General features: G+C 47.5%; 2 protein-coding genes across 2 annotated transcripts; both read right to left on the reverse strand.

Annotated features, from left to right (window-relative positions):
• Positions 1-392: 392 nt before the first annotated feature.
• gtf2a2 (general transcription factor IIA, 2) lies at positions 393-4,157 on the reverse strand. Its single transcript, XM_088297255.1, has 4 exons — positions 3,629-4,157; positions 2,249-2,353; positions 1,396-1,522; positions 393-486 (listed from the first exon to the last, which is right to left on the reverse strand). The coding sequence occupies exons 1-4, from the start codon at positions 3,698-3,700 to the stop codon at positions 461-463; spliced, it is 330 nt and encodes a 109-aa protein (XP_088153381.1). The 5' UTR covers positions 3,701-4,157; the 3' UTR covers positions 393-460.
• Positions 4,158-4,301: 144 nt separating this feature from the next.
• cog8 (component of oligomeric golgi complex 8) lies at positions 4,302-13,662 on the reverse strand. The gene is made up of 6 exons (XM_088297254.1): positions 13,246-13,662; positions 11,389-11,596; positions 8,786-9,148; positions 7,039-7,461; positions 6,217-6,385; positions 4,302-4,703 (listed from the first exon to the last, which is right to left on the reverse strand). Exons 1-6 carry the CDS (start codon positions 13,572-13,574, stop codon positions 4,450-4,452), a joined length of 1,746 nt encoding a protein of 581 aa, XP_088153380.1. The 5' UTR covers positions 13,575-13,662; the 3' UTR covers positions 4,302-4,449.
• Between the last annotated feature and the right edge of the window lie 297 nt (positions 13,663-13,959).

Here is a 13,959-nt window from a genome sequence, read left to right on the forward strand (position 1 = left end):
GTTAATATCGAAATAAATGCACTTCAAATCAAGCCCAAAGGCTAATTTCATTGCCAAAGATGAAAACAAAGCACATTTTCACCGCAACTATAGTTTGTTTTGTAAACGTAACATCTTGTTTCTATTTTAGTTGTAATTATTTCATTTGTTTTGGTTGGCTCAAATAACCTGGGTCGATGGCCGTCCCCATTTCATTTCCTGTTCACTATTATGACACCATACGGAAAATTACAGCTGTAGCTGTTGTGAAATCAAGTTGTATTGATCACACAATCAAATAGGCATCAGTGATCGGTTAACTTGGTCCAGGAGGCTTTCTGAAGTGCGAGCACATCCGCTTAGATTTTTGAATTTTTTTTATTCAACTTTCACCAACATAGAAACGAAGACTGAAATAAAATGCTGCACACACATCAATGACATGCCTATGAACACTTTAGGGTCATGGCGGAGGGCGTGGTCACTCTGCCGCATTGGAGCCGGAATCTGAAACAGAAAAAAAAAAAGAAATAAAAAGTCAAATGCGCAATATATCCAAATAGTCGTGAATACGAATCGTTTCCTTTCACATGCAAGCTCGCTGAACTGGAACCGCCTTAGACCGTCTGTCTAAGCGCTTATCGGGCGCAATTACGCAAGGGGATTTGCCTTCTGCAAACGCTTTGTGAACAATTCCTTTTTACTCTGCATGAATATCAACGTCTGCGGTGCAACTGAAATGTTGGGAATTTTTGGACACTTTGGCAAGGGAGCAGCATTCCCGAAAAATGTTTTGGACACGCCCAACGAGCTTGCAAATGGCGTGCAGACTTCACTCCAAAAGGAAACTACTTTTCAAATCGGCAGTTGGCGCTAAGGAAAGTGATCGGCAATAAACAAATCATGACCTCAATAACCCGATCGGCAGCACGGGCGGCGCCTCGCTGACAGTTTGGGCATCGCAGGAATTTGCACGATTCGGGTTCAGATTGCGCTTCTTTCATTCCATTCTGGTTCGAAAGATCCCGTCACTTTTTAGACATATCGTATGAACTTCTCAGATTTTTCACGTCATGAACTTGAACGGAAAATTTTCAACCAGTATGTTTATTTTGCACTTCAAGTGCTGAGCTAAAGAACGCTTTGTGACTTGGACAAGGCGCGGCGGCGGAGAGGGAGCTGCTCCTCCCTTCCTCGACTCGCGAGGAAGGCGAACCGAGTCGGGCGAACGCGTCGAGCGAGCGCTCATTCGTGATGGCAAAGTCAAGCCACACTTTTTGATCACAGCACTTGTTCTTCTTCGTTGGTGACTCAGCATATTTCCAAGTTGAGTGGCGCGGTGCAGCATCCGAAATATTTCCAAAAGTGGATTCAAGCGAGCGTATGGCCTGGGAAGGCGTGCGTGTGAGCACTTACTCTTTCCGTCGCACGCCACAATCTTGACCTTGTCCACCTTGACGAGGTCGGTGACTTCTCGGAACTCCACGTCATTCAGCACGAATGTCCACACGTTATCGCAAAAGCGATACGTGTTCAGTGAGCCCTGAGAACACAAACGCAAACGTCTATGCTTGTGGAAATACGGTATTTAAAAGAAAAACAATTCCTTAGATTTCAGATCAAATCAGAAAGAACGACGTTGACCCGGGCTAAAAAGGAAACAAAAGACAACACTCAAGAGCAAAAAAATAAATAAATAAAATAAAATAAAATAAAAAAAACTTTTTCACTGTTGTGTGCAGTGTGACGAGGTGCAACGTTTCCATCCAGCAGTGCACCGCAAACACAAAGTCGCCAAAGACGCCGCCCCAAAGCAGGATCGGCGATACAGACCTTCATTCAAGTCATACAAAGTAAGTGGAGCAGAATATATAAAAAAAATTTATGAATTCGCAGTGTGCCAGCATCACGCTTGACTGAGCGTTTTCGCAGCCTCGTTATTTTCATACGTTTGTTTCCTTGCTGGATTGTCAGGCCGAGAAGTGGCACACACCACAAACTCTTTTAGCGCGTGTCCGTTGGCAGATGTTTAAGGAGTTTGCACAAAGTTTTCTTATTGCGATAGTTGCATCGAGTCGACTGCTCGTTTATTTGAACAAATTTAAGCCGCACTTTGGTTGCCACACATGCCGGCACTACATTGCCGTTGATGAGGCAGCTGCTGCTGCATCTTCTTCTTTGTGACAACAAGGCAGCAGGCAGAAGTCCACCATGACAATGCGCAAGCTAGAGTAAAAGGAAAAAAAAGGCTCCTGGAATGCAGACTCACCTTGAAGTTGACACGGTTGCGTACACGGTTGGCGAGTGCCGTGTTGATGGCTTTGTCGAACTGAAGAAGAACCTGGAGGGCCAACTGGGGTGTGATCTGCTGCGTCTGATGGTTGGACACGTGCTCGCGCATGCACACACAAAGTGAGAGACACACACGCTTTGCACGTCAGTTTCACCAAGAAGCATAAAAACGTCATTCAAATGTAGCTTGCATGCCTGCTCCATTTACTTTTTTTTTTTTAAACACAGATTCCAATCATTGTTGTGCTGTCGCCATCTATGGGCATCAGTTCGTCATTAAAACTTTGCCAGTGACAAACAAGCCGTATGAGACCTGCCTTGATGCCTCGGGGCAAAAAATAAATAAATGAAAAAGATAGTCGTTCGCCTTTTTGTGCCCTGCAATTGGCTGGCAACCAGTTCAGGGTGTTGGGCCCGCCTCCGGCCTAAAGATGGCCGGGATCGGCTCCAGCACTCCCCGCGACCCTCGTGAGGAGAAGCAGAACAGATGTTATAATGGATGAATGAAAAAAGATGTTCGTTGTCGCATGTACAGTCGGAGCGGAATGACTGACAGAAGAAACCGTTTGGTTCTTATTTTGGTTTTGCGCTCATGGTTGTGGCTTAGTACTGGTTGACTGTTGAAAAGAAAAAAGACCATTGCTAGCATTCTTACAAATGATTGCATATGTTCAAAAATTATTAATAATGACTAATATGGCATTGTTTGTTGGGTCATTATAAAGGTTCAATTGGACTGCAAAAGGTGCAATGAACGTTTTGTCGTGGTCGTGGGAGCGAAGAACTGCAAAGCTCAGCGCCTCGATACAAGCGGAAGTGACGTTAAGTGCACGTCCCCCATTCACCCAACACAAGTAGCCATGAAAACAAAAAAACACAACAAGCAGTCAGGACTTTCTGCAAACACAGCAGCTATACAAGGACACATTTCATCCCTTCCCAAAAGCAACAAAATCAGCCCCATACATTATTCCTCTGACGCTCCGCTTGCAAACGTCCGTCGCCGGAAGTAGTTTAGTTTCGGGTTGACCCGAACTTAAGAAGGCCTTAAAGATCCCCCCTAAAAGGCTGAGCCCGCTGGTCACGGAACAAAGCAATACGGGATGAGGACGAAGCCGTTGAACACGAGCCCGAGGAAAGCAGTCGACGCGAAATGCGTCATCGCATTCATCCCCTTTTCGCGTTGAGGTGCCACGTCCAAGATGGCGGACGCGCTGTCGTGACGTGAGAACAGAGAATACATGGAAGGCGCGTGCCTCTTTCGCTCGCTTAGCTCGGCAACGGCCAAAATGTCGTTTGTACGCGTGCGCGCGAGGGATACAGGCTAGCAAAGCTAACGCTAAAGCACGTTGCTCACCTGAATGAGCTCGTCCAGGCTCTCCTGCAGGCTGTTTCCCAGCGTGGTGTTCCTATACAACTGGTACGCCATGCTAGAGCGATGGCGCAAGGAAAGCGAGACAACGTTGAGTTCACGGCGAGGCCCGTGAATGCGCGGAGAAGAGCAAACAACCGGCGGCGTCGTCTTCTTCTTCTTCGTTTAGCACAACTTGTTCCTTACAGTCAGTCGCGCGTTGCGATCGAGTGGCGGTACCGATGCGCAACCACGGGCGATATCACAGACAGACAGACGGACAGCTTGATTGAGCTGGAGATGCGCACAAGAAAGAAAAGAAAAAAACAATAAATAAAGGGAGCGTGGGAGGAAAAGGAGGCGCTTCTGCTGAGTTCACAGCAAATGCGTTGGCGGTGCGGTTCAACAACTGGTGAGCATTTGTATTCCAGTACGGACAGTCATTTCCGACTGAAATCTGACTTTGGCATCCAAAAAAAAAGAGTTGGGGTTACCAACTGGCAGTTCTAATGGAGTATTTTTTTTAACTGTTTTGGCGAGAACAAAAACAAGGCTAAGACAATAGGTTCACAACCCTTTTCATTGAGCGACTTATTCTTTTCACGTAGTTGGATTTAGGCTTGATGATGACGCTGACTGAAACAGGCCACACCCTTTTTTTCCCATCTTGTATTTTATTGGATTTGCTGTTCAAAAAGACAAACAAATGAAACACGCCTCCCACCTGTTTGTCAGCCGCACCCACCTTGGAATGGACCAATGGCATTTTCCGGCAATTGAGTTGTTGACTGGTAAACAGGAAGCCTGGGAAGCCTCTTCAGGGGTGCTCAGGCTTCTGGTTGCCATGACAACAGCTTCTCCCCGTCTTGGCCGTCTTCTACGAACTCCACCGAGGTCGTTCGCACCGCGAGCTCTGCGTCTGCGTCTCGGGGGGGCGTCAACATGGACGTTGCTGCGCTTTCCTTGGCGCCGGACGAAGCCTCATCACCCTCAGGCAGCAAGAATCTGAGCGGCTCCAGCAGCTGTTCCACATCCACGCGACCCAAACGCTCACCACTGAGCATGTGCGACGCCGGAACACCTGCACAACACAAACACACGTCCGCAAACAGTAAATCTAAATTCAGGCCTACATTAGAGGGTGACACGTGGGTGGATTTTCACTCCTGTCCAATCCCACTCGCACAAAAAAAAATCTCGGCCTGTCCCATAGTTAAAAAAAAAATACATAAAAAATCCTGCCCGGATGAAAACAACTTCATCCTGTCCTGCTTCCGTTCAGCATGAGTCCCATTCCCGCACTGCTCCCATTTTGGAGGTCATCTACATGAATAAAAAATGTTGCATCTGTGAAGGGTCGACATGCATGTATGTTACATGCTACATTGGTCGCATTACTTCCGAGTAAGTCGCGATACATTAACCAGCATATATGTCGGATACATGTACAATGCACGATCCGTGTCGTGTTTGGTCGAAGGAGAAGGAAATCGTATCGGGAGACAAGAAGTATCGGGGAAAAAAGCCATCCCACTTCGCTTGGCATCTTTAAAACTCCACTTTTGATTCGTTATGACACTTGATTTGGGTTTTACCGCTTTTGATTGGAACGCCTTTGTCCTCCATGTGCAAACAAGTACGCATACATTGGTGGCTTTCTAAAAGTGCTTCGTAAATATTGCGTTGCGCTATCGGGCCAATAAAAAAAAAAAAATTAACGGCACAATCTAATGGGCTCCTCTGTGCGCAAGCGTGGCCATGCGATAATCATCCTCGGAAAACATTTGCATGAAACTTGCAGCATTTTGGATGACGGTGCATATTGGCCCGTAGCTTAATGAACAAAAAGGACGCAATCAAGATGATCTGAAAAGATGAGATCGAAACTCGCAATATTTCCAAAGTGAATATATGAGACGCCACAATTGGTGACAAACTAGCGTTGCCGAGACTCTGCTTGAATGGTCGCGCGTCACAAACGTTACAAGAATCGTGCTTGAATTAAAAAGCATGATTTGCATTTCACTCCAGCCACATATTTGGAGCGGCACCTCTTCCGGCCACTGGATTATTTCTTTCATTCATTGGCCAACTCGCGTGAAGTTTGACTATCCTCGTAAATGACTTTGGTGCACAAGTAACATCAGTTGGCCCAATGATTAGGGATGTGCCAGACACGTGTCGCCTCCTCCAGCAACAAAATTCCCCAGACTTTTGCCTCAGTCGTGTAGTTTGGCAAAGTTGTCCTAATTTCCTGCTCAATTCTAGGGCACCATACGGAAGGCGCTTTGTTGCAGCTCCAGCTCGTGTCAAATGTGCAACGGAAATAAAGTTTGATTGTATTGTGCATTCTACATAATATGCATTTCATCAACAAATGGAATAAAAAAGAGAAAAGTGCCATTCAGTTCAAGGAGAGTACAATATTGGGACGTATAAATCTTTCTTGAAAATTATCTGTCCTCATCTTTGAGGAAATCTCGCGTGTTTAAAGCAGTAGTATCGATACTTAGTATCGGTGACGACTCAAGGTTGAGAACTCTCATGAAAAAAAAAAAAATATATATCCCCCGCCGATAATGAATGTTTCTGACCGAGGACGAGTGCCATCTGCTGGGCGGGAAAGATAATCTGCAGGCATCGGTCAAGGAAGGGCAGCAGGTCACGGGCGTAGACGCGGCACATGCGCACAAACACCCGGCGTTCGCCGTCGCTGAACGCAGAATCCTCGGCGCGGTGGAACGCCAACAGCTGACCGGTCACCTAACAGGAAGACATGAGCCACGTGAGCCACTGCACACATGCGCGACGAGTTGCCAGCGAAGCCAACAAGAAAGCCGCTCGTTATTCCCCGGGGGGCCGCTTGATCGGTTTTGGCTCGCTGGAAGTAATTTGTATTTCTGCCAAAAGAATGAGCGCGCCGTTTGGCATACTTCAGCAGCTTTGTTGTTTGCGGAGGAATGCACACCAAAGCGGCCATTTGCATGAGCATGGAATTCAATTCACTGTCCACGACCGTAAATGTTACTTTGGCAAGTTGACCCTGACTGACGGGATCACATTTATCGATTCCGACGCCCCCACGATTTTACTCGATTGCCCATCGACCACATTTTTTTTACACCTACCTAATTGAAAAGCAAAGATAAATTGAAAGCTTCTAAATCATTTGAAGCCCTTAAATACTACAGGCCGACACAACTGAAACTTACGGTTAAAGTTGAGTTAGTAAGCGCATAGCATTAGCGCATGTGGGATATAAAAAAAACATTGACTAACGTCAAGGCCTTTCAGCCACAACCAAGTCTAAACTTTCATGATAGGCCAACTGATGCGAAATCTTGACACTCCCGCTCCAACGACGCGTCAGCTCACTTGCCGCGATAGTGCCATTTGCGTGAGTGCGTTTGTCTTACGTGGCAGAGGGCGCGGTGCAAGTCGGCGGTGACGACCCGGGCGAGCGCCAAGGGGCAGCACAGGCGCAGGTCGTTGAAGGCAATCAGAATGCGGTTGAGGAAGCGACCCAGCGGCGGAAAGTCCAGGAGAGCGGTGGGCGGCGCCATCGTCCCGGGCGGATCCGTCGACAAAGGCGCGCAAGGTGCGGCCACCGGGGCGTACGCGCTCATGTCCTGGTCCAAGCACGCCGCGGCCTCGCGTGCCGCATTTCCAAACGCCTCGGCCGCCCCCCGCGCCAAGGTGGCGGCCAGCCGGCCACGAAAGTCCACGCCCACTCGGCTGAAGGACAGGCCGAGGTACATGCACTGCGCCGCCACCGAGTCCAGTCGGGCCCCCGCGCCACGCTGCAGGTCACGCTCCAGTCCTTCCACCAACTCGCACACCTGCGCAGACAGCAAACAAAACTCGTCATACGGGTCAACTAGTTGCTCGGACCTTAGCGCTTTGTCCTCGCGAGTTGGGCAAACTCGCAGTCCCACAACGAGCTGTCAGCCACTTCTAGTTCCATAGGCTCATACGGGGGATTGACACCTTTATTACGCCGTTCCACAATGTACTTGCTGCACCACAAATTGAACTTAGGGGAAAAAATAAATAAGTCAAATGCTGCCGGCAGCGGAATCTCAGAATTTAATTTGGACCCAAAAATTGGCTTAACTTAACTGGAATCCCACGGTGCATTTTAACCAAAGGTACAACTCTGGTGGACTTTTAAAGCCTCGCAAATCAAAATTTACTGCCATTATTTCATTCAATTGAGGACACCACATGGAAAGCGATTTGCAACAGCTCCAGATGTGAAATGCGCTTAAGAAATAAATAAAGATTTCTCCTCTCGTAGCCGCTGCTTTTTCTTTGTGGTCGTCGTTTTCTCTCTACTTGTCAAACCAAGAAGAAGCGCCGCCGCCAAAGTAATGCCGGTTTAACTTTGGCTCTGCACGAGAACATCAAGAAGGAGCTTTGGCTAAACTGCTAAACGGGATTCGAGTTAATGGAAGTTGTGGAACGAAAACCTAACATTTCCTTTGCTACCGTTTGGTCATCCTTGCGCTTGCTGGCTGAGGCCGCCACGACGCGCTCACGGAATAAATCCACTCGTCCTCTCGTTGGACAATCTTGCAACCAGGAACCAATCACGTGCCTTTGTGTACGAAGATTCTAAGTTCCTTCAATCTTTGAAGCAACGCGTCTTTCTGCAATCTGGCTGATCTCTTCCGTGAGAGTGGAAGCGTTGACTAAATAGCAGGGGGCGTGAGCAAGACGGTCTGTGTTGTCTCTACCATGTAGAGCATAGTGTAGCGTGCTACTTTTATGAAACAAACCAAAAGTTTCAGAGTTCTTAAAAAAAAAGAAAGATCGCACGTCCTACAATGTGACTATTGCGCCTGCGCACATCGCAATCGCGTTGTTCAAACGGCATATCGTGCAGGCCTACTTGCAAGCCACCGTGATTCCATTTGTGCATTGAATGGTCTTACGAGTGAGGACCGATAGCGTGCACTTGTACAAGAGGCTGGATAGCAACAAGATGGAATAAACGCTCCGATGGTCCACGGCCTCGCTTTCCATCAAGACATTTCGGCATTTATTCCATCATCTACGAGTGGTCTAAATGGTGCCGCGAGTAGTTGTGGGGAAAAAAATACTTTTTCCTCAGCGGATGTTGTTCCTCAGGGCAGATGTTGGCAAAACGTCCACGGACAATACCTTGGCGAGCACCCAGCCGTGGAGGACGTCAGGCTGAAGTGACGCGGCACCCACGCCGCGCTGCTCCGAGAAGATGGCACGGTACTGCGTGACGATGTCAAAGAGATGCAAGCGGCACGCCTCCGCACTCTTGCTGAAGTGGGCGTACGGGTCGGCATCGGGTATGGCGTCGAGTGCCGCGCACAGCCAGGCGCCGCGTGCCTGCAGAAACTTAACACGCAGCTCAGCCTCATCGAAGGCGTCCATGCGCCGCAAGTAGCCCACTGCGCGCAGACAAGATGACAGCTGCCCCTCGGTGCGCAGCTGCTGCAGGAGCTGGAGCAGCATGAGCTGAGCGCTCTCACCCACTTCGCACACCAGGCCCTGAGCGCACACGCACACACCAGACGTTAATGGTCGACGCGTTGAACGGCGACATAGCGACTTGGCCGCTGACCAGTTAGACAGTCAACGTGGTTTTAAAAAGTCAACTTTATACTCTCTGACAACAATCACAAACAGCCACCAAGTCCACCCCAGAAGGGCTCAAAAAGAACCAAATTGAAATCCAATTGAGATGCTGTGCGGTGCAGTTGATGCTCGAAAAGCCTCCAATATGGCAGTGTTGTAACGATCGTGCAAGATGCCTCCACAGCTGCGTCAAAGACTCATCAGCAATTATTGCAATTTTTTCTCTCTCCAGATTTCAGCTAAGGTGTTCTTTTGCTGAGCGGGCATTTACTTTTGCACATCAAGCCAGATTTGAGCTTTGGATTGTTTCCCCCCCTTGGTAAATCAAGTCATCATTTAGAAAGTGCATTTTCTATTTCCTTGGGTTGGGCTGTCAAAATTAAAGCATTTAACTCAGTTAAATATTTTAACTCATACTTTGCAAATATTGTGCCATATTAGCTGTCTTTAGCACGTCTCAGAACAAAACACCGTGTTTAAGTTACCACTGTCTCCATTTAGATCGTATTCAAGAATCCAAGAAAGCTATTAGAACAGTCTTGGAATTAAATATACTTCATATTGGGTGATTTTGCTTCAATTCTAAGATATTATTCAAGTAAATATATGTTATAAGCTTCGCAAAAAATAGTACAGTAATACCCCGCTACTTCGTGGTTCACCTTTCGCGGCTTCAGTGCTTCGCGGGTCTAAAAAATATTCGGGGGCATTGTAGTTTCGCCGAGCGGCACGAGGGGGCGCTGAAGCGGTTAGACGGCCGGCGTGCGCCGAAGAGGAGAGTGGACGAAGAAGAGCACGTTCCCCCGGACACGATTGGTGGCGACGTTTCGCGCGGTTCGGACCGTATCAGAGCTCCGGCCGGCGTGCGTGGCAGTTAAGCCGAAGAGGAGCACCTTCCCCGGGCACGGGCGGTTCCAAACGGCCCCTAAGTTTAACCGAATGGGAGCTCCCGAGGAGGAGGGCGGGCGTGTGTCACAGTTAAGCCGAATAGGAGCGCCTCTTCCGCCCGGGCACGAGCGGAGCGTGAGGCTGTCAGTTATGAATGAATAAATAAATAAATGAAGAATGCCACCTTTCATTTCACTGTCATGATCCGTGCCAGTCATGCCGCGTGTGTTTTTGTTTTTTCAGCTGTGTGGGCGTTCCTCCAGCGATCGTCTCGCGCCATGCCGTCAGCTGCTGCGAGACGCGCTGATTACGCTGACTATATTGTGATAATAATAAATATCTTTGTATCACCACCTTTTTTCCCGTGTCTGCGTTTGGAGAGTCCTGCTCAATCCTCCAGCTCTGCTGGAGGATCATAACATTCACAGGGCACACCGGACGGCGTACCAGCAGGTAAAAGTCGAAGTAATTAAATAAATACAAAAAGAAGTAATTGAATAATACGAAAATAATGGCTGGGGAATAAAAAAAAAAGTTTTAATAATAATTTGTTTTTTTTTTGTTATAACATGAATTTCACTCTCTCTACCCATATATATATATATATATATATAGGTGCAAAGTATATATAAGTATTTTATTTTTTTTTTTATTTTTTTGAAGGTGAGCCGCTACTTTGCGGATTTTCAGTTTTCGCGGGTGGTCTCGGTCCCCATTAACCGCGATAACCGGGGTATTACTGTAGTTGAAAAATGTGATTAATCACAATTAATCATGGAAATTATTTGTGATTAATTAGTTCAAAAAAATTAATCACTTGACAGCACTATATTTATATATTATACGCACACACATATATACATACATGTATGTATGTACACATGTGTGTACGTGTGTCTATTTTTCACAACCCAAGTTGGCAAGTTTGCTATTTTGGCGTGAGCAAGTATTGTCGGCGCAAGGGTCCACTCTGCGCCAATTTGGTTCAGTGTAGTTTGTTCTAATCGTGAAATATTATTCAAATATATATTTTGTTTATTCATAGAAACATGCACTGTTAGGTTAGAAAAAGCATCGTGCGTGAACCTTTCCATGTGTTGGCTTTTGTATTCATTCAAATGGTGAGCTGTTGTGTTTGTCAATGTTGAAAAAAACCACTCCAGCATCCGGGTGAGGGTTGGCGGGTCATGTGAGACATCTCTTCTAAGAATGGCAGCTCGCAAAGCAAATGTGAAAGTTGGCTTGAGGCGAAGTGCGTGCATCACCTGAATGACAGGAACCGTGGCGTGTTTCTTGTCCAGCCTGCGGACGTAGGCGGCCAGCTCCAGTGCTTGGTCATAGTAAGCGTTGCGCACGCACGTGTCCATCAGTTGAGGGATTTCCAGGATCTCCAAGATCTCTGTGTGGCGGTTCAGCGTCAGCGTGTTCATGCGGCGGCTGGCAGACATCTGCTCCGCCTCCTTTGCAAAGCTCCTGAACGCAAGCACACAAGGAAGCACCGTCAGCGTTGACGCACAATCACCTCGGCTTGCACACAACCGTACGCCGGAAATTACACCATTTTGAGAGCTCACTTGTCCCAAATGATCCATGTCCTCCAAATTTCAGCCTCTCGACAGTAAAGATTGTCTGCATTGTGTCATTGAAAACAAACTTATTATCTTTGGTTGGGGTTTCTCACAAAATGAGAGATTACTTACTTTACTTTGAAAGAAAAAAAAAAACGCCAACATAATTGTTCATTTACCAACCACACAACAAAGTCAATTTGGGCATTTTCCGAACGCTAAATTTGAATTCTTGTGGCGATTTTTAACGAGGGCTTGGAAATGCGAGAAGGCGGGTCAATGTTTTTTTTTTTCTTCCTCAAACGAAAAAGGAAAAAAAACAGACAGATTTGGCAAAACGTTGCGCTCACAGACATCCATTCATTCAACTCTGCAAAAATGAGACAAATGATGCACACGCTTGGATGGCGAAGTCAACGCAGCAACAATTTGGAAAAATCACGTGACAGCTTCTGATTTTCTGTGATTGTGTCAATTGGAAATCTGGCAGCACGCGTCTCCAAATTCGAGTGAAATGATTATCGTGCGCTTGTCAATGTGGACTAACACTTTACAATACAATACAATTTTATTTATATTGCGCATTTCTTTCATTAAACCATTACTGTTGGCCACATCATTTTGTTTAGTTTACTTGCAAATTCATTGGAACCCATTGACAAAGTTATCGCAACAAATTGGGATCCATCCATCCATTCTGTGTACCGCTTCTCCTCACGAGGTTCGCAGGGGATGCTGGAGCCTATCCCAGCTGTCTTCGGGCAGTAGGCGGGGGACACCCTGAACGGGTTGCCAGCCAATCACGGGGCACACACAGACGAACAACCGTCCACACTCACAATCACACCTGGGGACAATTTATTGCCTGCCACGCATGTTTTTGGAATGTGGGAGGAAAACCACGCAGACAAGGGGAGAACATGCAAACTCCACACAGGAAGGCCGGAGCTGGAATCGAGCGCACAACATCTGCACTGTGAGGCCATCGTGCTAACCAGTCGTCCACCGTGCCGCCCAAATTGGGATCATGTTAAAGACAACAAGTACATTTGTTCCCACAATGCACTTGCAGATTTCTACTCATGGTCTCTCTTTGGCTACTCAAGCAGCATATTTGGACCATTTCAACCTTCTTTAAGAAACAAAACAACGGATGAACACCCTCTGCTGGGACACGACAGCTAAGCTGAATGAAGTTTTTCCTGACCTTTTGGTCGGCGCGTAAAACGCCGAAACACGACAATGACGCAGGTCGGTCATTTGCCAGCAAAACACAAACTGACTCAATAAAAGGCTTGTTTTTTTCACGTGACACGAGTCAAGTGTTCTGAGGCAGCAAATTAACCGGCCACCAATGTGACCTGCCACAAGCGGAAAGAAATCATTCCGTGATTTAAAACGCGCCAATGACTGGAGATTTTTTTTCTGTCGGACTGATCGCACGTTGTGTCTCTCGTCAGTGACTGTCTGAGCGCATTCGTTGCTATAGCCACACGATGGAACGTGATCCGGAGAGTGCGTGCGTGCGTGCGTGCGTGCGTGTTGGACGCGGACCGGCATCTCTGTCCGAGGGCGGGCAGCTTGTCAAGCAACCGCGACACGGCGGCCTCGACGTGGCCGAAGTCTCGGTAGATGCGCTCGGTGCAGTCGGCAGTACGGATGAAAGTGTGATAGTTGGCGAAGGCCAAGTGTCTGGTCTGCGCCAGGATGTTGGCTCGCTCGTCCGCCAGCCGCTCCTGCTCGCGGCCCAGCTGCTCCACGCCGAACGAGTTGAGCTCCGCCAAGTAGGCCGCCAGGTCCGCTCTGTCCCTCCAGCTGTCCGGGAAGCAGTCCTGGAAGACGGACGCCAAATTGCTCTCGTCCTCCACGTCCACTGTCGCCATGGCCGAAAGCACAACAGCCGCCGAACTTTCCGACAACGATGGCCGAAAGCCACACGTCTTTCCGCTTCCGCGTCTTCTTCTTCTTCATCCTCCTCCGTCTCTACGTGCCGGACCAAATGAACACGTGCTCGTCTTTGCCCCCCAGCGGCTTTCAAAGGAATTGTCTGTCATTGATCACGAAGCGGCGAGGCGCAACCTCGGCGCGTGACTCCGATATGTAGCGCCTTATTTTTAATTTTTATTTTTAAGTCTTTAAAATGTTTCAATAATGCGCCGTCTAATGACGTCACTTATATTTTTTAAATATTAATTAAAAAATAATTAATTTATTAATGAGATCTTTTTTTCCAATTAAGTTATTGAACATCGAAAATTACAATACGTC

Source organism: Idiotropiscis lumnitzeri, chromosome 5, assembly GCF_059441095.1.
Source record: "Idiotropiscis lumnitzeri isolate Australia: NSW breed Sydney's pygmy pipehorse chromosome 5, RoL_Ilum_1.0, whole genome shotgun sequence".
In the NCBI taxonomy this organism is placed as follows: domain Eukaryota; kingdom Metazoa; phylum Chordata; class Actinopteri; order Syngnathiformes; family Syngnathidae; genus Idiotropiscis; species Idiotropiscis lumnitzeri.